This window comes from Tympanuchus pallidicinctus, unplaced genomic scaffold (genome assembly GCF_026119805.1).
Source record: "Tympanuchus pallidicinctus isolate F22 unplaced genomic scaffold, pur_lepc_1.0 scaffold7, whole genome shotgun sequence".
NCBI classification, from domain to species: domain Eukaryota; kingdom Metazoa; phylum Chordata; class Aves; order Galliformes; family Phasianidae; genus Tympanuchus; species Tympanuchus pallidicinctus.
This window is the reverse complement of record NW_026294791.1, coordinates 16,852,186-16,870,527: the sequence shown is the minus strand read 5'-3', so window position 1 is coordinate 16,870,527 and position 18,342 is coordinate 16,852,186. Positions and strand designations below refer to the sequence as shown.

The 18,342-nt window shown below is 39.3% G+C and overlaps 1 protein-coding gene and 1 long non-coding RNA gene across 5 annotated transcripts in view; one reads left to right on the top strand and one right to left on the bottom strand.

Annotated features, from left to right (window-relative positions):
• The window catches only part of DPYD (dihydropyrimidine dehydrogenase), a 327,599-nt gene extending 312,084 nt beyond the window's left edge, over positions 1 to 15,515 (top strand). For all 4 annotated transcript variants that reach the window (XM_052666446.1, XM_052666449.1, XM_052666448.1 and 1 more), the window contains 3 exons: positions 4,021 to 4,164; positions 11,742 to 11,882; positions 14,092 to 15,515. In XM_052666446.1, the coding sequence (XP_052522406.1) occupies positions 4,021 to 4,164; positions 11,742 to 11,882; positions 14,092 to 14,253 (447 nt within the window). In that variant the 3' untranslated portion in view covers positions 14,254 to 15,515. The remainder of the gene's footprint in view (positions 1 to 4,020; positions 4,165 to 11,741; positions 11,883 to 14,091) is intronic.
• On the bottom strand, positions 14,327 to 16,512 carry LOC128072561 (uncharacterized). The gene is made up of 2 exons (XR_008202347.1): positions 16,168 to 16,512; positions 14,327 to 15,853 (listed from the first exon to the last, which is right to left on the bottom strand). It is a non-coding gene; the product is annotated as an uncharacterized LOC128072561 (long non-coding RNA).
• Between the last annotated feature and the right edge of the window lie 1,830 nt (positions 16,513 to 18,342).

The following is an 18,342-nucleotide window of genomic DNA, read 5'->3' as shown; positions in this document are numbered from 1 at the left end:
TCAAAACTGCTTGAAACTACAGGTCTGAACAAGAGCTCTCATCAGCCTTCTCTATATCTGTGCATTACTCATAAGGCGAACCTTCAATAAGTCCTTCCCAAGCTCCTGAGGCTACATTTTCATGTATTATTTATTGTTATAGAAAATATTACTGCTTTTCAGTGTTGTTTGATGAAATCTGGCTTAGCTGCTTGTGAACCACTAGACTCAAAGCACAAAATGACCGGATCATTTGTATGGGTGCACAGTCATCTTCTGTTAAGACAGTAGAAGCTCATTGTGCATGCCTGAGATTGGACGAAGATCTAGATGTTCCATTAATTATTTTACATTCCATTTAATCAATTTCTTGATGGAAATAGAGCAGTGCACAGCAAAAACGCAGGTTGGATGTTGGTATTCTAAATAAATAATCACTTCACTTAGTGTGAAAAGACACAGTTTTTATATAGTTTAATTCAATTCAACATGCATGTCATTACAAAACATCTGAAGTAATATGGATATGGTAATGATGGTGTTGGATGCATTTCAAAATATCTGTGGTATGTAGATTGCTCCAAAAGTAATGCCTCCTCCATATTTCCATGGAAACTACAGCAGCTACAAAGACCACAAAGATAACAAAATTCCATAGAACAAATTCTTGGCTACAAAATGCTCTTTTTCAGCATAGTCACCACCATTAGCTGTACACTTTCGTCACCAATGAACAAGAGCCTGCATGCAGTGTTCATAAAAATCTACACTAGCAGAGGTGACCCACTGTTTCATTGTTGCTATGACAGCATCATTGCTGGGAGAATGTTGCCCGTATAGTCCATCTTTCATTGCCTTGAAAAGAAGGAACCCAAAATATATGATGGGTATGGTGGACAGTCCAGCCAAGATTGGCAATGTGCTCCATTGTTTGGCCCTGAAATTATAATATTGCAAGAGAAAGGTTGCCTTCTTCTCTGGTCTGACCCTGGAAGTTTGAGCTTTCAGTATAGTCAATGTTACAATATAGCAGTCAGAGGTGATGATTTGTCTAGATTCTATGAAATTCAAAAGGATCACACCTTTGTGATATTCTAACTTTGTCACTATTATTTCCAAGGCACTGAAGCCAATATTCAGCTCATTACACAATTCCCTGTTCATAATCCACTGATACACACAGTTGAGCTGACTGAGACACTCTTCATCTCGTGATGTGACAGCTTTGCAAGGTCATCCAGAACATGGCTTGTCTTTCACATTGCTGTGACTACTGCTGAAATGCACCACCCACCGTCTCACTGTGCTCACATCCTCTCCTTGATTTCCATAAACATTCTGCAAGCGTCAATGAATGTCAGTGGACAGGAAGGAATCCAGTGACACACCTTTGCTTCATACGCACTTGACAGGTGCTATTCTATCAGGCTGCCCCTCTGCCACCATCTGTCACACAGCAGCAAACTGAAATGAAATATTGATGGGAACATTCAACCTCAACTGTCATACCACCAACATCCACCTCGGACATTGTGGGTCAACATAATCTAGTAGGAGGCATTACTTTCAGAGCAACCTTTGCGCATTCCAACTAGTGGCTGTGTCAGATAGAAAAATCTGCTTCTTAGAAAAAGAATTAATTGCCTCTGTTTATATAACAAAATGGATTGTCTTTCTGTACTTATCCTCAAATCACCTATTTTATTTCAATGAGCTCAACATTTGTGTCTGTAGTAAGTAAGAGATTGCGTATACATTAAGAGAATAGTAAAATAAAGGCTTTATTCTACAGAGATTTGGCCATACTTCCCAAAGTTGATTGTCAATCAGTCATGCCATGAGCAACTGTCTTTCACTCTTTACTACTTTAATGAAAATTTCAGCAAAATTAGCTTTGCTACCTATTCTGCAGTTCAGTTCCTGGCTAGGCAGGAAAGAGTCCAAATATGCTTTGTCATCAGGTTTGCTTCATTTTCAAGCCCAAAGTTGCTGGCATCAGCACATACATCATGGAAACAAAGTAGTGGCACAGTTACTGGTTGCTTGTAGCCAAAATATGTCTCTAATTGATGCAGCCTAGCAGGTATTCACGAATGTTTTCAATCAAAGTTTGTATTTTTTTAGATTTCTTTTAAAAGTCTTAGGTTCTTTCCAAAGGTTTTTATAAAGAATCCAATCTTTGTTTGTGTGCTTTAAAGCTCGTTGTTTAGACTGAAATTAGACAAATTTTTTACTTCTACTCGTTTTCCTTATAAAAATAACTCTATGTACTTAGTTCCTTTGGTATATAAGGCCACTATGTTACTGCTGTTTGTGGTAATATATAAAAGCTTAATTTAAGCTATCCTAGACCTTTTTATTTCCAAGAGCATGAATCACAAATGTACGGCAACTGCACAGAAAAGAAGGATTTGTTGATATCTTTAAGGGCGCCCTTGAACGTGACATATAGGAACAAAGTTCCCATTGAACAGATGAAAAAAGTGCTTTGTATCATTGGGCAAATTCAGATAATTATAGCTAGATTTTGGACAGATGGTGTCTGGGATCTGCAGCGTCACCTCAGTTCTGGTCTTGCATTTACCTAGGTTGAGAGATTGTCCCAGCATACGGCATTCCCAGCCTGCAGCAGGTCTCCTTTGGAGATCACCATGAGACTGCAAGTTCTGGCCCGAAGATAAAAATCTGTTGCAGCTACAGACCAAGTCTGGGAAGCAGGGAAACATTTCAAGGACCTCACTTTTGGTCTGTGTGCTAGAAACCTAGCAGCCAGGAAAGCTCTTATTTGTCATAACAAGAGGCCTGAGGTCCCTTGGTTGGATATCCTGACTGACAGCTCATTGAGGAATTTTTCTCTCGTGGAGCAGTGTATCCTCTTCTGGATTTACTTCATTTAAAAAAAAAATAATAATTTCTGAATTTTTAAATAATTCTGTTTTTAAAATTCACATTGAAATTCCCTCTTTAAAAATTGATAACCACAGCAGTACTGTAACTTGTTTGATATGCTCTTTGAGGTTGTATTATTAGTGTGAATTAATACTACAACTACTGAGGCTATGTATCCCCTGTTACTACCTGCTAGTTTCTGCAGTACGGCAGTAGCTTCTGAACAGGCCCTGGTCAGATGGATAAAATTCTTTTTGCAGTCTGAAGAAATAGTTTCAGGGCAAGAAGGGCACAGTCTGTTGCATCAAGCAAAAACCCATATTTTCTACCATCATTTATTCACCTGAATCAAATCTGTGAGTGGTCAGCTAGATTTCTTCGTATATCTGCTGTGCCAAAAAAGGGACTTTTTCTTTCAGGAATGTGGGAGTTTGGCAGGTTTATGAAATCTGAACAAGCACTTCCATGTTCCTGGGTGACATGTGAGTTCTGCAATTTAGTGAAATTTTCCTTTAGGATTTGCTTGATTGAACTCAAGGATTAAATGCCACAGAGAAAACTACAAGTGTTTCATGGAGATAAATGATGAGATTAGAATGTGTTTCTGTTTGTTTGTTGAGCCTTACTTTGGTTAGCCAGTTTGTGAGCATTACTTTGACAGGGCAAGACCTGAAATACATCAGAACCTGATGTATCAGAACCTGAAATACAGGTTTGTATGCTTTTAATATACACAGGTCTAAATAGCTTCACAAGTAGTCTCAAACACAGCTAGAGCCCTTCTAAGTAAACTGATAGTCTTGTGATACCTTTCCACTTTCTATAGAAATGAAGTTATACATTTGAATTATTTAACATGGTACATTTTTATATATAAGCAAGCATGCAGTAAGGAAATGGAAGTCTGTTGGACACTGACATGCAATTCAGCTATTTTTCTGCTGCACCATATTAATATTTTAATTTTCAATATTGATTTTCAAGTCAGATCCTGAATGAACTCATGGTTGATTTTTATTCACTTCTCACTCTGGTACAGTCCCACTGATTTTTATTTCAACCTCCTGAGTAAGAAGCAAGTCTCACTCAACACTCATTTTATTATGCCCTCTTGTTGAGTATATTAATAATGTTTCCTGATTTTCTTTTCAGAAACTACCCAGTTTTGGGCCTTACTTGGAACAACGCAAAAAAATTATAGCTGAGAACAAGATGAAATTGAAGGAACAAGGCACAGCTGCTGTGCTTCCTGAAAAAAAACATTTCATTCCGAAGAAGCCCATTCCAGCAATCAAGGTAAAAAAAAAAAAAAAAAAGTATGTTTATATGTAAGATGTGATCAGCCATCAGGCAGTTGACATGCATAGTCATTTCTAGCAGTTTGACTTAGTTATTACGGCTTTTAAGCTTGTTAGAGGGCATCAGAGACAACTATTTATGCAGACTTTCTAGCTTTTAACCAAAATCGATGGGAAATGATTTGTGATGTACAGGTATAGGTGTTTTCCTAACGTCATTTTTCAAAATCAAGATATTCAGGCAGTGTAAAAGTAATTGTAGAACACTCTGAATGCCTTGAAGAATGAAGTTGAATTGTTAAAAATTTCTCTTAATTTGAACACGACAGTATGAGTTCCATTTTGTGTGACATCTCTTGATTATTTGTGATGTATTAAACAATTCCATCTCTCATGTAGAATCAGTGGAAAAGGTTGGTGTTCGATACACATGAGAGCTGAGTCCTAGGTTTTCAAACTGAACTTTTAATGCTGGAAGATGTTTGTCTAAGGAACTGATCCACCCTCTGCAATGAGTAAATGTCAAGATGAAAATAAAACCTGTGCCCCCATCTACTGCATAGTCCATACGTTGGAACTTTTCCCTTCCTTTAAATAGCCAATAAAATTAAATGTCATCAGCTAATCATTCTAGGTACTCTCTTTAAAACCTACTTAAACATCATGTTTAAACAGAAGAAAAAAAAAATCAGGCAAAAATAATTAAATACAAAAGGAAAACTTTTATCAGCAATCTCCCTTAGGCTTTCTTATGAAGCCATGTGGAAATATCTGCTGAAGTTATTAACAGTCTTTATCAGATATGGAAGAATATCAGATTCACAGATAGGTAACTTTGTGTGATCAGTCTTGTATGAATTCCTGCAAAAAGTAAACATAACATACAACACAGGCAGTGGCTCAAATTATATAACTCCCAAGGAAATTTTGCAACATTTACTGCCATGCGCAGTCTTCCAAGTTAGCTGCTAGAACTGAAAAAAAAAAAAGCTAAGGAGAATTTTTGTGTCACCTTGTTTAATTTCAATTATTTGCCACTGCTGTAGACCTCCCTTCAGTTTTGGACAGATCGTTTTGGTATGAGTCCTGCTACTGAAAATCTCTCCCCTCCTTTTGTGCAGAGGCTCCCTTCTTTATGTGTATGAAAAGTCCCGAAGAACAGCAATGTACTTTTTCTTTTCCCTGCACTACGACGAACATTTTCAAAGCCTACTTGACCTCAGAGGTTTTATGGCTCTATTCTCTTTGCAGGAAAGTATTGATGTAGGAGAAAAGAGAAAGAAGAAACAACAGCCAATAACTGCATTTTCGATGAGATAGTGTGCTTCTGAAAACAGCAAAAAATGAGAAAAAAAAAACCAAAGCAACCGATACTGTCCAAAAGCAAATAAACTGAATGATGGAAAAATTTTAGCAAAAACGAAAAACAGACATAAAGACTTGAAAAAAACATAAATAATAAGTTGAGGTCAATAATTTATCATGCCCAGTTCCAACTACAAAAGCAAAAAAGAGCCAAGCACTCAGAGACAGGTTAAAAAGAATAGAGGCCTTACTGCAGGGAAGAGGAAAATGAATTCCAAAAACGAAAACTTTTGTTCATGAAGACACTGTATACTTTTGTATGTGGTGGCTTTGAGGAGCTTCTCAGCCAAACAAATCGGGTTAGGCTCTTTTTCACACCTTCATTTAAGTTAAACAAGACTGAAAAAGACTGGCAATTAGAAGGCAGCTGATTTGAGACAATCTTTCAGCATTAGCATCTTAGAAGGGTATGCTTTAATCATAATGAGAAAAACAGCAATGAGAGATATCCACTAAGAAATAACAGAATACCTGGATTTTGCTTGATGTTAGAGAGCTTGTCACTCTACAAAAGGATGCGTTGATAACGTTTATTATTAAATGACCCATCCATAACAGGCTGTGGAAAAAATCTGCCAGGAAGATTGAGAATATTCATTACAGAAGCTGAGTGAAGCTTACTGAAAAAAGGTGACTTATCTGATACCCTTCCCTGATCAGGGATTCTCTGCAGAGAGGCAGATGAGCTCAGAGTTGAGTGATTTATCTGTAGCTGTCCTAGAAGTATTCACATTTAGAATTACAAATCCCAAACTGTCTCCAAGCAGTTCCGTCTTGGCTGACCCTCTGGACAGCAAGGAGAATACATTCTGTTAGCTCAGACTGGCGTATCAGGGGAGTGGGAATGGTCAGCTCTAATAACTAATCCCAGCCCAACCACAGCCCTGTGGAGCAGTGATTTGACCAAAAGCTGGGAGCACCTAAGAGTCAGCTGCCCATGCAACAGCCACGACCCTTGGTTTGGCTGGCTGCATTTTTGAAAGGGTGCTGCAGATTTCCTGATGCTTGCCCAGAACTCCCTCATCTGTCTGATCTGCTGTTGGCTTGGTGATATGTAAATTCCAACATTTGTTTAAAGTCCTCGTGCTGCCAAAATGCCTTTTTTATAGACTTAAAAATCCTCTGTGATTATCCAAAATTTAATTTAATTTTTGGATAGCTTTCCCCATGGCTTTTCCCTTTATTTTCTCTATTTTTCAGTATTAATCAAAACTGCATACTTTGACACTCAGCAGATTTTTTTCTTCTTTTTTTGCTTTCCTATACTTCATATGGTGGATATATGCCCCAGATCTTTTATTTTCTGTTGCACTTCTGCACGGGTCCCACATTTGTATTTGCCATCCTCAGGTTACCACCTTCTTTCTTTAATCTTTATTCCTTATGAGATTTCTGTGGTTTATTTCTCAATAATGTAGTTTCTTGTGCTTGAGAGCCAATGCTGTAATGTTTGGTCACCAATTATCTGACTATTTATTCCTTTTATGCTTCACAGACCTGTCCTTGGGACAGACTGCTGCTCACAACCAGCAGGTCTTTACTTCTACTAATCTAAAGATTTCCCTGCTTTCCTTACCTGCTGTTGCTGTCAGCTTTGAGTGATCATTTCTCCTGAACATGGTGGGCCATGCTAAGAGTTTTGTGCTGAAGCAAAATGTCGCTATGAGGACATACCCCTTGGACCTGCTCACTGAGATGCTCACAGTGCCTGCATTACGTGGTGGCCTTCTGAATGGAGACTAAAGTAGGACTGTGATGTTTGGCATCTCCAGAGCACGCGGTCTTTTTCAGTGGAATCTGCATGAATCAGGGTGAGCTACGCCTAAGCTGTGAATTGTATTTACAAATATAGGTTTACTAATATGATGGCTAATGAAACACTAATCTCAATTAAATGTTTGATACACGAACATTAGAAATACAGCTATGGTAATAAAAGTAGCATTGTAAAAATAATATCCTACAGAACAGATCTGCTCCTTGTGTATACTCAAAACCACATCTGCTTAGCTTAGTGACAAAATGAATTTTTTCTGCACTCATTAGTAACATAAAACTAATGGATTCTGCTCTGATTCTCTCCATAGCAACTGAATTCCCTGCCAGTTCCATTTAAGGGACTAAATTCTTCTCCCATTTCATTTGGTACAGTTTTGTTGAGAAGAGTGGGACAGCACAGCAGTAACCAAATGAGAGCTCTAGGTCCCAGTGATTGCAAAGGTGTCACTTAGGGCTAAATTCAACTTCCAGATTTTTCCTCATTCTTTTGTTAATTGCTGCTGGTAATGTACAAGCCAGAAGCGCACAGCTTGACGTTCGAAACCTGGCTTCTGTTTGCAGGTCTGGCATTTGGCACAAAAAAAAAAACATTATACTGTAAACACTGCAAATTTGATCTGGAGGCCGTTGAGATATACCAAGTGTGGAATCCCATAGTGCCATTTTAGACAGACTCTTATTGGAGTGAAACTGCATTTTTAAACTGTGAAAGCTGATTGTTTCTTGCTGCACTGTTTATTTTGTTCCAAACATTTATGATTCAATGGGAGCAAGAAACTCAGAGATAGCTCGAGACACTGTGAAAGAGTGCACCTGCAGAACATCTTTTAAGTACCAGTGTTATTTTCGTCAATAAAATCTTCAAACTTTGCAAATGGATAAAGATGTGCTTTCTCCTTGAGAGAAGGAAGTGCATAAAAGACGCAGCATCCAGAAGCACAAATGAGAACTAAATCATTGACACAGTCATTTGAAATCACTTTCAAGCCTCCAAAATGTCAGCACCCTCCCTCTTTGGGTTTCTCTGTCCCCAAAAGAGTATTTTGTGAGCTTTGAGAAGTGAGACTTGCTTACAAATTCAGAAATCACCATGTCATATGCATTGTTTTTGCTATTTCCTTTGTAAGTTTATAGCTGGAAAAATCTGTTTTGATCATGTTCTGCTTAGTAACCATTTCCTGAGCTTACCTAATGGTATCCTAAATCTTGGACTGTTTCCATCCTTTCCCCCAGCTGCTTCTCTGGAAGGCCATTAACCACCTCACTCCTTTCCTGCTTAAAAGAAACCTTTTCTAATTTCCAGCTTTGAATTTATTCATGTCTGGCTTATAATCATGCGTTCTTGTGCCAACATTGTTGCTTATCTTGAATAGCTCTTTTCCTTCCCTGGTGCATATATAAAGTGACATCATATTCCTGCTCTGCCTTCATCTTCCTAGGCTAAACATCTTGTTAGGCGCTTTTTGTCTTCTCTTGTAAGCAAGGCTCTACACCCCCTGATTATATGAGCAGCCCTTTTCTGCAACCTGCCAGAGCTTTGGCCTTTGTAACGTCCAAACCATATTTAAAGTATACAAATGTGAATCCAGCAACTCCCTGAAAAAATTGTTAATTACCTATGCTGCTTAAATGTCTGCCTTTGTTAGATTAAAAAGCCCTTCACTATCAGGGATCTCCCGCGTAGACCCTTTTAAAATGTGAGCAGGCAATGGAAAGCTTCTTCTCTGTATGTTGCACAGGTTTTGTATCACTCCTTCAGATTCTAAAAGACAGAAGCACAGTCCCTTAAATGTAGACAACAAATGTGGCACGCCGTGCAGTATTTGGGAGCTGTATACACAGGAGAGAGGCTTACAGGATACTTAGCATTGCTGAGGGCAGTAGATCACAAAGAAACCTCTAACAGGTATGGTACAGACAAGCCTACATGAGACTTGAAACAAACAGGAGCTGAATTTGACAAGTACAATTTTTCAGCAGATACAGACAACTGCAGAAACCTGAGAATTGTAGCAACCTGAAAACTGCTGAACAATTCCCAGTAAATCCATTAACTCTTCTGAGAAAGAAAAAGAAAACACAGGGGCACGAGCAGTTCCTAAGGAATTATGTTTGATTGAGTTAGTGTTCATCAGAGGAGGTATGTGAAAGGGCTGTGTGTTCAAGCTTAGCCCTTTGCAATAGCAAAGCAAAAAGTATTAGCTTAAACACTTTCAAAGTAGTTAATTGACCTTTTACAGTGGTTTAAGCAAACAGATTTTACTCCAAATTTGCAGTGAATTTGGACCGTGCACATAATCAGCTTGCACAGCTCTGTTGATGAGTGCTAACTCATTAAGCTGTGATAACTTGCTCACTTGCAGTCATCTGTCCACACTCATCATGCTGCCTTAAGCAATGTGCCATAGACATTTTATACTGGAAGAACATTAATGTTCTTTACATGTTGCAGAGAACTGGAAGGCTTTTAGCGTTGGCTCAATGCAACCAAGGTATGTCACTTGTAAGCAAGTTAGGATTTGGCACAGAGAAAAAATTTGAACATTTTTGGAACAACAAAAAAAAGTATATTTTCCCTATCCTTCTTCTGGGATATCGCTGAATTTCCTACCTCAGCAGAAATTAACAGCAACCTCATAGATCCTACCATTGCATCCAGTGAGATACAAGATTTATCTCAGGGTGTAAAGACACTACTGTAACTTAGTTGATGAAGGCCAGGCAAATGGAGACGATGTTCAAAGCTCTCAGCAATCTCAGAAAGAAAAGGTTGAACCAATTTCTATATTTAATCCATGTAGCAAAGCTTTTCTTTAGAATTAACATTGATAAAACTGTGTTACCTTATTCCTCTGATGTGGCATAGGAAGGATTGGTGATTCTTAGTTCATCTGAAAGTAAGGCTGCCCAGAACAACATATGCAATGTTAGGTACTGGAATCCAGATCTTCATTTTTCTATTTGAGAATTGAAAACTATAGTGAGCATTGTGTGTGATTACAAATTATACTGTTTAACTATAGTGTGCTAGAAGACACTGAAAACGGTTGGTAGTTTTTTGGGGGTTTTTTTTGACTGAGAAACAATATGAAAACAAACTCTTATCATGTTTCTTGCCAGCGAAAGACCAAGGGTAAGTACTTTGAAGCTTGTAATTCTAGGTAGACTTGTCTGTGTCTCATTTTTGGTTTGATCTCTAGCATTTTTCAGTTGACTTTTATCAATTTCCCTAATTAAAATCGTAATGACTTCTTCATTTATTACAGCAGCGTGACTTTGAAGCCAAGTCTGTGCACCTAAAATTCAGTAAGATTTTTGAAATATCTAACAGTTATGCCCCTTTTTAAAGCAAATGTAAAATGTATTCTTGCATCACATAATGTGAATTTATTGAGCTCAACTTTTTTTTTAACCATGTAGAACCCTGCACTTAAAATCTAGCTTGTTTTGCAGCATGAGAATTGTTGTCAAAGCATACTTACAAAACTCAGAAAATATCCAGGCAAGGAATACTGTACCTCAGAGAGAATCTTGTAAAATGCAGTGATGTTCACCATCTGTGCTATACTTCCGCAAGTTAAGCTGATTTGACTGAGGGATATCTATTGTCTATAGAACCTGGGACTTGTCCCATTCCTGCCTTTCATTCTGCACAGTTGAACTGCCACTGAACAATGTAGTTTCCCTATACATAAAGAGCAAATGATTTGCATCAGGTAGGTCCCCAACAATTTCTTTTAGAGGGCACGTCCTCTTCTTATGGTGCGTACCCACACTGTGTGCGTCTGCCATGCACGTTTATTTTTGCAGCACAGGTGTGCACACTTGATGCCAAAAAAAACCTTTCCTATGTAGTTAAAAGAACTGAACCCAAACTTGCAGAACAAGACCTACATCTTATTTCTGTACAATATTTGGAATAATCTGATGATCTTCATGTCATCTGTGCATCTTTCTTACTAAAGAAAGAAAAGCAATTATTATTCTCGGTTTATTGGAACTTTTCTTGCTGAGTCCTCAAATCTGTGCTAATGCAAAATGACCAAGGATGGTCAGATTGTCTGCAGCATGTCACTCCTGTTTTGTGCACCATTTTGTTTCTTGAAATGTCACACAGTAATGGTAAAACATGGACAGATAAAATAGTATATTCAAAGGTACCACAAGTGTAAGCTATTTGTATAATGTATTTATATACAGATACATACTTTTAAAGCTGCTGCCTACATTCAAAATGTACTGTTACGAAGATTTCTTTGTATTTTACAGAATATTTGAGAGTCGACAAATTGGAAATTTATAAGAAAAATCATAAACATCCTCACAATGCCTGGCCAATTTTTCTATATTAAAGTACTAGAGAGTGCTCCTGTGCAGCTATAGAAACAGCTTAGGTATCTTCTAAATGAGTCAATAATTTTTTTTCCCTAGGATGTAATTGGAAAAGCGCTGCAGTATATTGGAACATATGGTGAGCTCTGCAACACAGAGCAAGTTGTGGCTCTGATTGACGAGGAAATGTGTATCAACTGTGGCAAATGTTACATGACCTGTAATGATTCCGGCTACCAGGTAAGAGCACAGCTGTAATTAGCAGGAAGGCACAATGAGTTATCTTTCTGCTGCTGGGAAGAAAGAATCCACCTTCTGTTAATGAGCAGGTGGCAAAAGCAGATGTCTAAAACACCGCATTTGCGCCCCAGTGTGCTCCCAGGCTATGCCATATGAGCCCTGTCAGAGCCGTTTGCTCCGCAGCACCCAGTGCAGCTTCTGGGGGACTATTCAAGGATGGGATCGCGTCTCTCTGCTCACTCTGGGTCACTTTCCTGGCCTCTCCCTAACCACAAGTGGAAACAGGGTTCTTCCGGTGAGGAAGAAAATGAAGGAGATCCATGTTAGAAGGGGCAGATGGAGACAGGAAAACTCCTGGGAGACCTGAGAGCAGCCTTTCAGTATCTTAAGGAGGGCTATAAGGGGACAGGTTCTTTAGCAGGGTTTCTGTGGAATCTATTGTGCATTAAACAATGATTTCCACAGTATTTCTTCTATTCATCACATTACAAGAAAGATTTGTCAAAGACAAGCACTTTAACTGAGCAGTGAGTCTCCTCAGAACACCAAGACCTTTTGTTTTTCCTTAATTCAGTTTAATCAGTATTGTCTGATGACTTACTTAACTACACACAGCCAAAGAAGGAAGTTTGCCCATCTAAAATCAGCTCCTGTGATTAAAACAACCGTCAGAACAAAGATAGACATGTTTTTTCCATTGATATGAGAAAGTGCTGCATTTCTACAGGATTAGATGATTAGAGTAGTCTTTACCTAAATTTCTTTTTGACACTGCGATCTTCACGGCCTTGTGTCACATTTCCCAGCAAAAGGGAGACTATAGTTCTTGGAGAGCAAAGGACTGTGTCCATATTTAGTGCAGCTTACTTCTCTATAACTGGAAAAAATCAGTATCAAAGGCACCAAAGTGTAAAAGCCTAGGAGGTGCTTAGCACAAAAAGTATTTTTCCTTTAATGTTTAAGGAAATGGCAAATAAATTAATTGCAGAGAATTGCAAAGAAATTATTAATTGCAAAGAAGTCAGAAGCCACAGGTACCTCAAAATATCCGCTTATATTTGTTTCAAAATATTGACACTGCTCAGCAGAGCTACCATCTTGTAGGGCTCCAGCAGAAGAGCTTTCCCTAACTTGAAGGTGGCACTGCAGTCCAGGACTCCGTCTCTTCGAACTCCTTAATGATGCATATTATTACTGGGGAGAAAGGAAGGAAACCTAAATGCAAACCAAAGTTTTCTTTGTGCTCAAGCTGAATTAAAACACACAGATTCAAGGTGTTTTGTACCTACTTTGTGCCCTTGCTTTTTCTGCATCCGTTTCATCACTTTCTCCCCTACAAAACCCCAAATGCCACAGACGTGCCCTGCAGCTGCCCCACAGACCCACCCGCTTGCTCCCCAGCTGCTAGCAGTACCTGGTGACATTTGCAGGCCCAGCTTGGTTGCAGATACATGAGAGTTTGGTTTCCAGGCCAGGAAAGATCTTGTCTTCCTAAAACTCTTAGATTTTCTACTGTTTATTTTTTTAAAACTTTCCTAGGCTTGTTTGTTAGACACTGGAGCTTTTGCGGTTTTGTGATGCTTTTGTTTATGTTTTTAATTGCCATTTCCATTATACCAGGAGCTTATTTCATTGAGACTTCAATTGTTATTTCACATTCAAATTCACTTATCACACTAATTGGTAATGAGGATTCACTGCATGGAAATGTGAGAAAGAAAGAAAGCTCTGCCTGCTCAAAACTCAGATAGTCCTTTCGAAGACTTGCAAAGGAAAATAATCAGAAGGCACAACATGGTGTGTTTCTCCCCATTTTTTATTAAACTGCTTGTGCTTTGCTGACAATAAAAAACCAGAATAGCCCAGAGGTGCTTGCTGTCAGCACTGCTCTGCGGCTACGGCTGTGTCAGTGCTCCCTGGCAGAGGACTGTGCTGACACTGCCTCTGGACAGGGTGTCATCCCTGTGAGCCTGAGCTGCAGGGGCCGGAGTCATCCATTACAGCCCAATCTGGAGGCTGGGATGGCGTTCCTAATTGCAGAGAGTCAGGGGGCTTCTTCCCTGCCAGCCCAACAGTTGCTATAGCTGCAGCACCGGAGCGCGCCAAGATGTCTCCAAGAGCTGCACTGCAGGAAATGCAGGCACTGAAATGGGAGCGGTTCTGACCTTTCCCGCAAGGGGCATCAATAACGTGACCCTCCCATCCGCAGGCTATCCAGTTTGATGCCGAAACCCACCTGCCCACGGTCACAGACAGCTGCACGGGCTGCACCCTGTGCCTCAGCGTCTGCCCCATCATCGACTGCATCCGCATGGTTCCCAGGACCACCCCGTATGAGCCCCGGCGAGGGCTGCCCCTGGCCCTGTGCTGAGCCGTGCCGGCCCTGCGCTGCCTCACCGCCACTGATCTGCCTTCTAATTAAACCTCAAAATCAACCTTTATGGAAAAAAAAAAGCAATACTGGGAGTCATTACAGTGAACTGTCTTTTTTTCCAGTTATTATTTTTATGACAATTAGGTTCTGAAATTACAGAGAGGCAGCAATTAGGTGGTTGTAGCTGTCAGTTGTCCACTGTCTGAAATGTAACTTTTTCCTTGCGATTTGTGCTGTAATTTCAAAAGTCCTCTGTAGGCTGTTTAATCTCTGTGTAATTTCTGGCTGTAAATATAATTAAGAAACCATTTTTAATGAACTACAAATCAATGTACAAGCTAACAGTTTTCAAGGAGGCATTTTGTAATTAAACATTACATTTCATTTTAAAAGAGTTTCTTAGAAGATGTAATTAACTACACAGCATTCAAACAAAGCGATGTTGCTTCCATTTTTCTATGGGAAGAAATGAAAGGGAATTTAAAATAGGATTTAAGAACTGGATTAATCACTTTCAACTACTACAGCATATGGTAGTGTATTTTTATAATCCTTTCTAATTCTTTCTCACACCAGTCACTTAATAAGAATAAATTTGCTGTACCCTGACACATGCTGAACTATTCAGATTTGGTGTTGCCTGGGTACCGTCATCCTTACTTTTTTCCCCCAGTGAACACTTGTAACATCTATCTACAAACAGTTAAACCAGCTTATTGCAAAGCCCAGGTTTCATTTTAGGATTTGGAGAAGGGACAACGTGTTTTTTCCAAGCTCATCCTCTAAATAACTTTTTAATTGTGCCAATTAATGTTCCGGAATGTACATGATACAGGTCAGAGATCTGATTAGGTGCAATTGGAATACACACCCAGCAAACCACGTTTGCCAAACATACGTGTATAGGGCAAACTGGCAAGATGATTTCCCCCATTGCCAATTCTTCATAGTTAGTGGTTGCGTATCGCTACCATGATTTCACAACCAAAAAGAAGTACAGATTTGTCTGTCTCACTGAACAACATTTCAGTATTAACCCATTTTTCATTCACAGTAGGAACTTTCTAATATGAATGCATTGCTGTCAGCTTTACTCCACTTAAGAACATAAAGCCTTTAGTTTCATAATAATAGTAAATGATCTATTCATTCAATTTCTTATACCTCATATTGTAATCGACCAAAGCTTTGATTAAAAATATTCCAACTTTCCTGGTTTACGATTTGTGCTCCAAATTACAAATAAATATTGAAACCAACTTGTTGGTGTTGAGTTTTTTTTTGTATTACTTACAAAGCAGAATTTTATTTCAGAGACTTGTCAGGTGGTGTTTCGTGATCTCTATAATGCACTCCAGGAATCATTAATGAGTTAATTTACGTTTACATTATTCCACTAATTGCCTGTAGTGCAGAATGCAGCATGCTCTTTGCCCCTGTTTGGTGTTTCTTTGTCTCCCATTGACGTGTCTTCCTTTTGCATCCTTTTCCCCACGCTGAAGGCTCACCTTGTGACATCCCTTGGCAGGCTCAAGCCCAAAGTCTCCACTAATAGCTTTGTCTTCATACTTCTCCTCACAGTTGTGAATTCTTCACGCTGGAGTAGAAACAGATACTTGTACTGATTAAAAAATATTTGCCTGAAACTCATTTCAAGCTCTTGGTCTTCTGGTAGCTCCTTCTCTCACATGAGTAATAGGAGACTCAGAGTGAGAACAAGTTGTTTGGTGAGTGTTTGGGGTGAGATCTGGGTGGTCTCAGTCTTCTTTCTGAAAAGCTGGTTGATAAGTACTGTGCTCTTGAGCAGGGCAGGAAAAAATCAAATCCAGATTTTCTGCAGGTAGTTCTTATATGCTCAGTTAGCAGACACAAGGACCCATGTCTATCCTATCCCAGGCTGCTACCACCTACCTCTTACTTGGTATCCTATCACAATCTTCAAACGCTGTCTGTTCCTCTACTGAAAACATCACATCTGGCAGCATGGCTCCTTTCAAACACAGAGGATGCCATGAGACCTGATTCAATTAAGTGGCTAAACACAGGTACTTCTTTTACATCGCAAATGTAGCAAAAAAACCAGAGCTTTTCTTGTGATAATCAGTATTCCCAGGATATCCAGTGTTCCTAAATTGCTATAAAGTAATCTTTGGGAAATTAGTGATATTCTGTGGGTCAAGATGAGAAACAAGACTATAATTCCATTTAAAATAAAAAAAAAACAACAGCAACAACAACAAAACCTAAAAGAGGAATAACAAGTTATATTGTTCAGATTTCTTTCTTCCCACCCACCCTCTTCCCCACTCCTCCTCTCCCAAGTCCATTAACAGTTTTGGGAAATGCATTCCTGAAGGAATGTGGATAATTTCTACCTCTGACAGTCAGTGATATATCTCTGTGTTGCTGGAACTCAGAGAAATGGCCACATTTATGTCTCCTGCAGGTCTTAACACATCAGTCAGATGAGGTGTTAACAGTGGGTAGAGGAAGATACAAAAGACCTGGGTTCTGTAGGTTTATACCTCCATCTTGGGGAATCCATCCCACTGAGCACATTCAAGAACAAGGAAACAAATCAGTAAAATCTGGTCCAAGTAAAATCTGGTCTATTTTGCAAATGCTGTAGCCAGTTATTTAAAAAGAGATATGAATTTTCAAAGCATAAAAGGTTCCAAATTAAGCTCATGTATTTCAATGATTTATCTGCACATTTAAGGAATTATGTATTATTAAAGGCATACTGAGCCAGATACTGCAACCCTGACCCTCACAGCATTTAGACACGTTGTCCTGTTGATAACTGTTATAAAATATTGTAAACTGTATTTGACAAATTAAATAATGATAGAAATGCCACAGCCCATCCTCCTCTGCCGCACTAGCACATTCTTATTCACATCATATTCCTGAGCAGAAAAAGCTCCCCATGTTCAGTGCATGCTCTTCAGTCCAAGAAATACTTGAAAAGTCTGCCAAATATGCTTGTGTGAATCCCAGTGCACTCATACACGTTCATTGGAAAAAGAGATGTTTTGCCTTGCTAACAGGCTATAGAGGCAGTTTGGTTTTTGGCCTCTAGGATGAACATACTCAGTATTTCCAAGGCACAGCACTGGCAACAATAATAGCTGCACTTGAAAAATTACACAGGATTTTAAAAATATGTATTTTTCATGATTTGAAATGAAACATTATTTTGGTCTCTTAGCAAAATTAAAACCAGTGTTTGTGCACAAACCTGATGGGCAGCCTATATTTCCAGCGTTGCAGCCAGTGTATTGCTCTGATGCTTTACCACTTCTTGGAGGAGGACTCGTTTGCAGATGCCCATTTGCTTGGTCCCTAAAATTGGGCAAGAGAATCACACAGGCTACCTGTCTGGAGTCTTCTGCATTGTCTCTTCATGGACACAGGAGAGGGCACCCATGGAAGAGACAGCTTGGCAGCCAGCAGCCCCAGAGTGGCTCCCTGTCCCTGCATCCCTCTCCCCATACGTATTTCTCTCACTGTTGGTTCCTCCAGCTTTGTTATCTCAATGTGGCAAAAGAACTTGCTAGTTCCAGGCAAACTAGCCAAACCCCAACCGAGTGGCAGCAGCTCCATGCTTCATAAAACCACCTTTTTTAACACAGTCCAAGACTGTAGCCTTAGAAATATAATGGTAAGCATGGGTATTTCTTGTCAAGAAGAAGATCTTGCCAACACATTCTGTATGCATGTTTCCGAATTTATCTACTGTAACAGTGAGGTTGAACACATTGTTAAATTTTTATATTTTTCGACATTTCCTAGTAGAAAATATTTTTTTAGATAAAGTATTTATTTTATTGGCAACAGTTTCCCTTCACTAGGATGCTCCACTTCTTTGATGAACTGTGCAAGATAAGTTTTCATTGGCAACATCTGGCAACCTGGCAGAATCTGTAGGCAGCTGGATTGGTAGTTGTAGTGTGGCTGCTGGGCCTTTCAGTTAATTAGGCTGCTTATGGGCCATCTGGGTCACTCGTCTCTGCTGTTGCCATTTTTCTTTTCTGAGGAACTGTGCACTCTGTGGTCATTTCTTCAAGAGAATGTGCCAGCAGC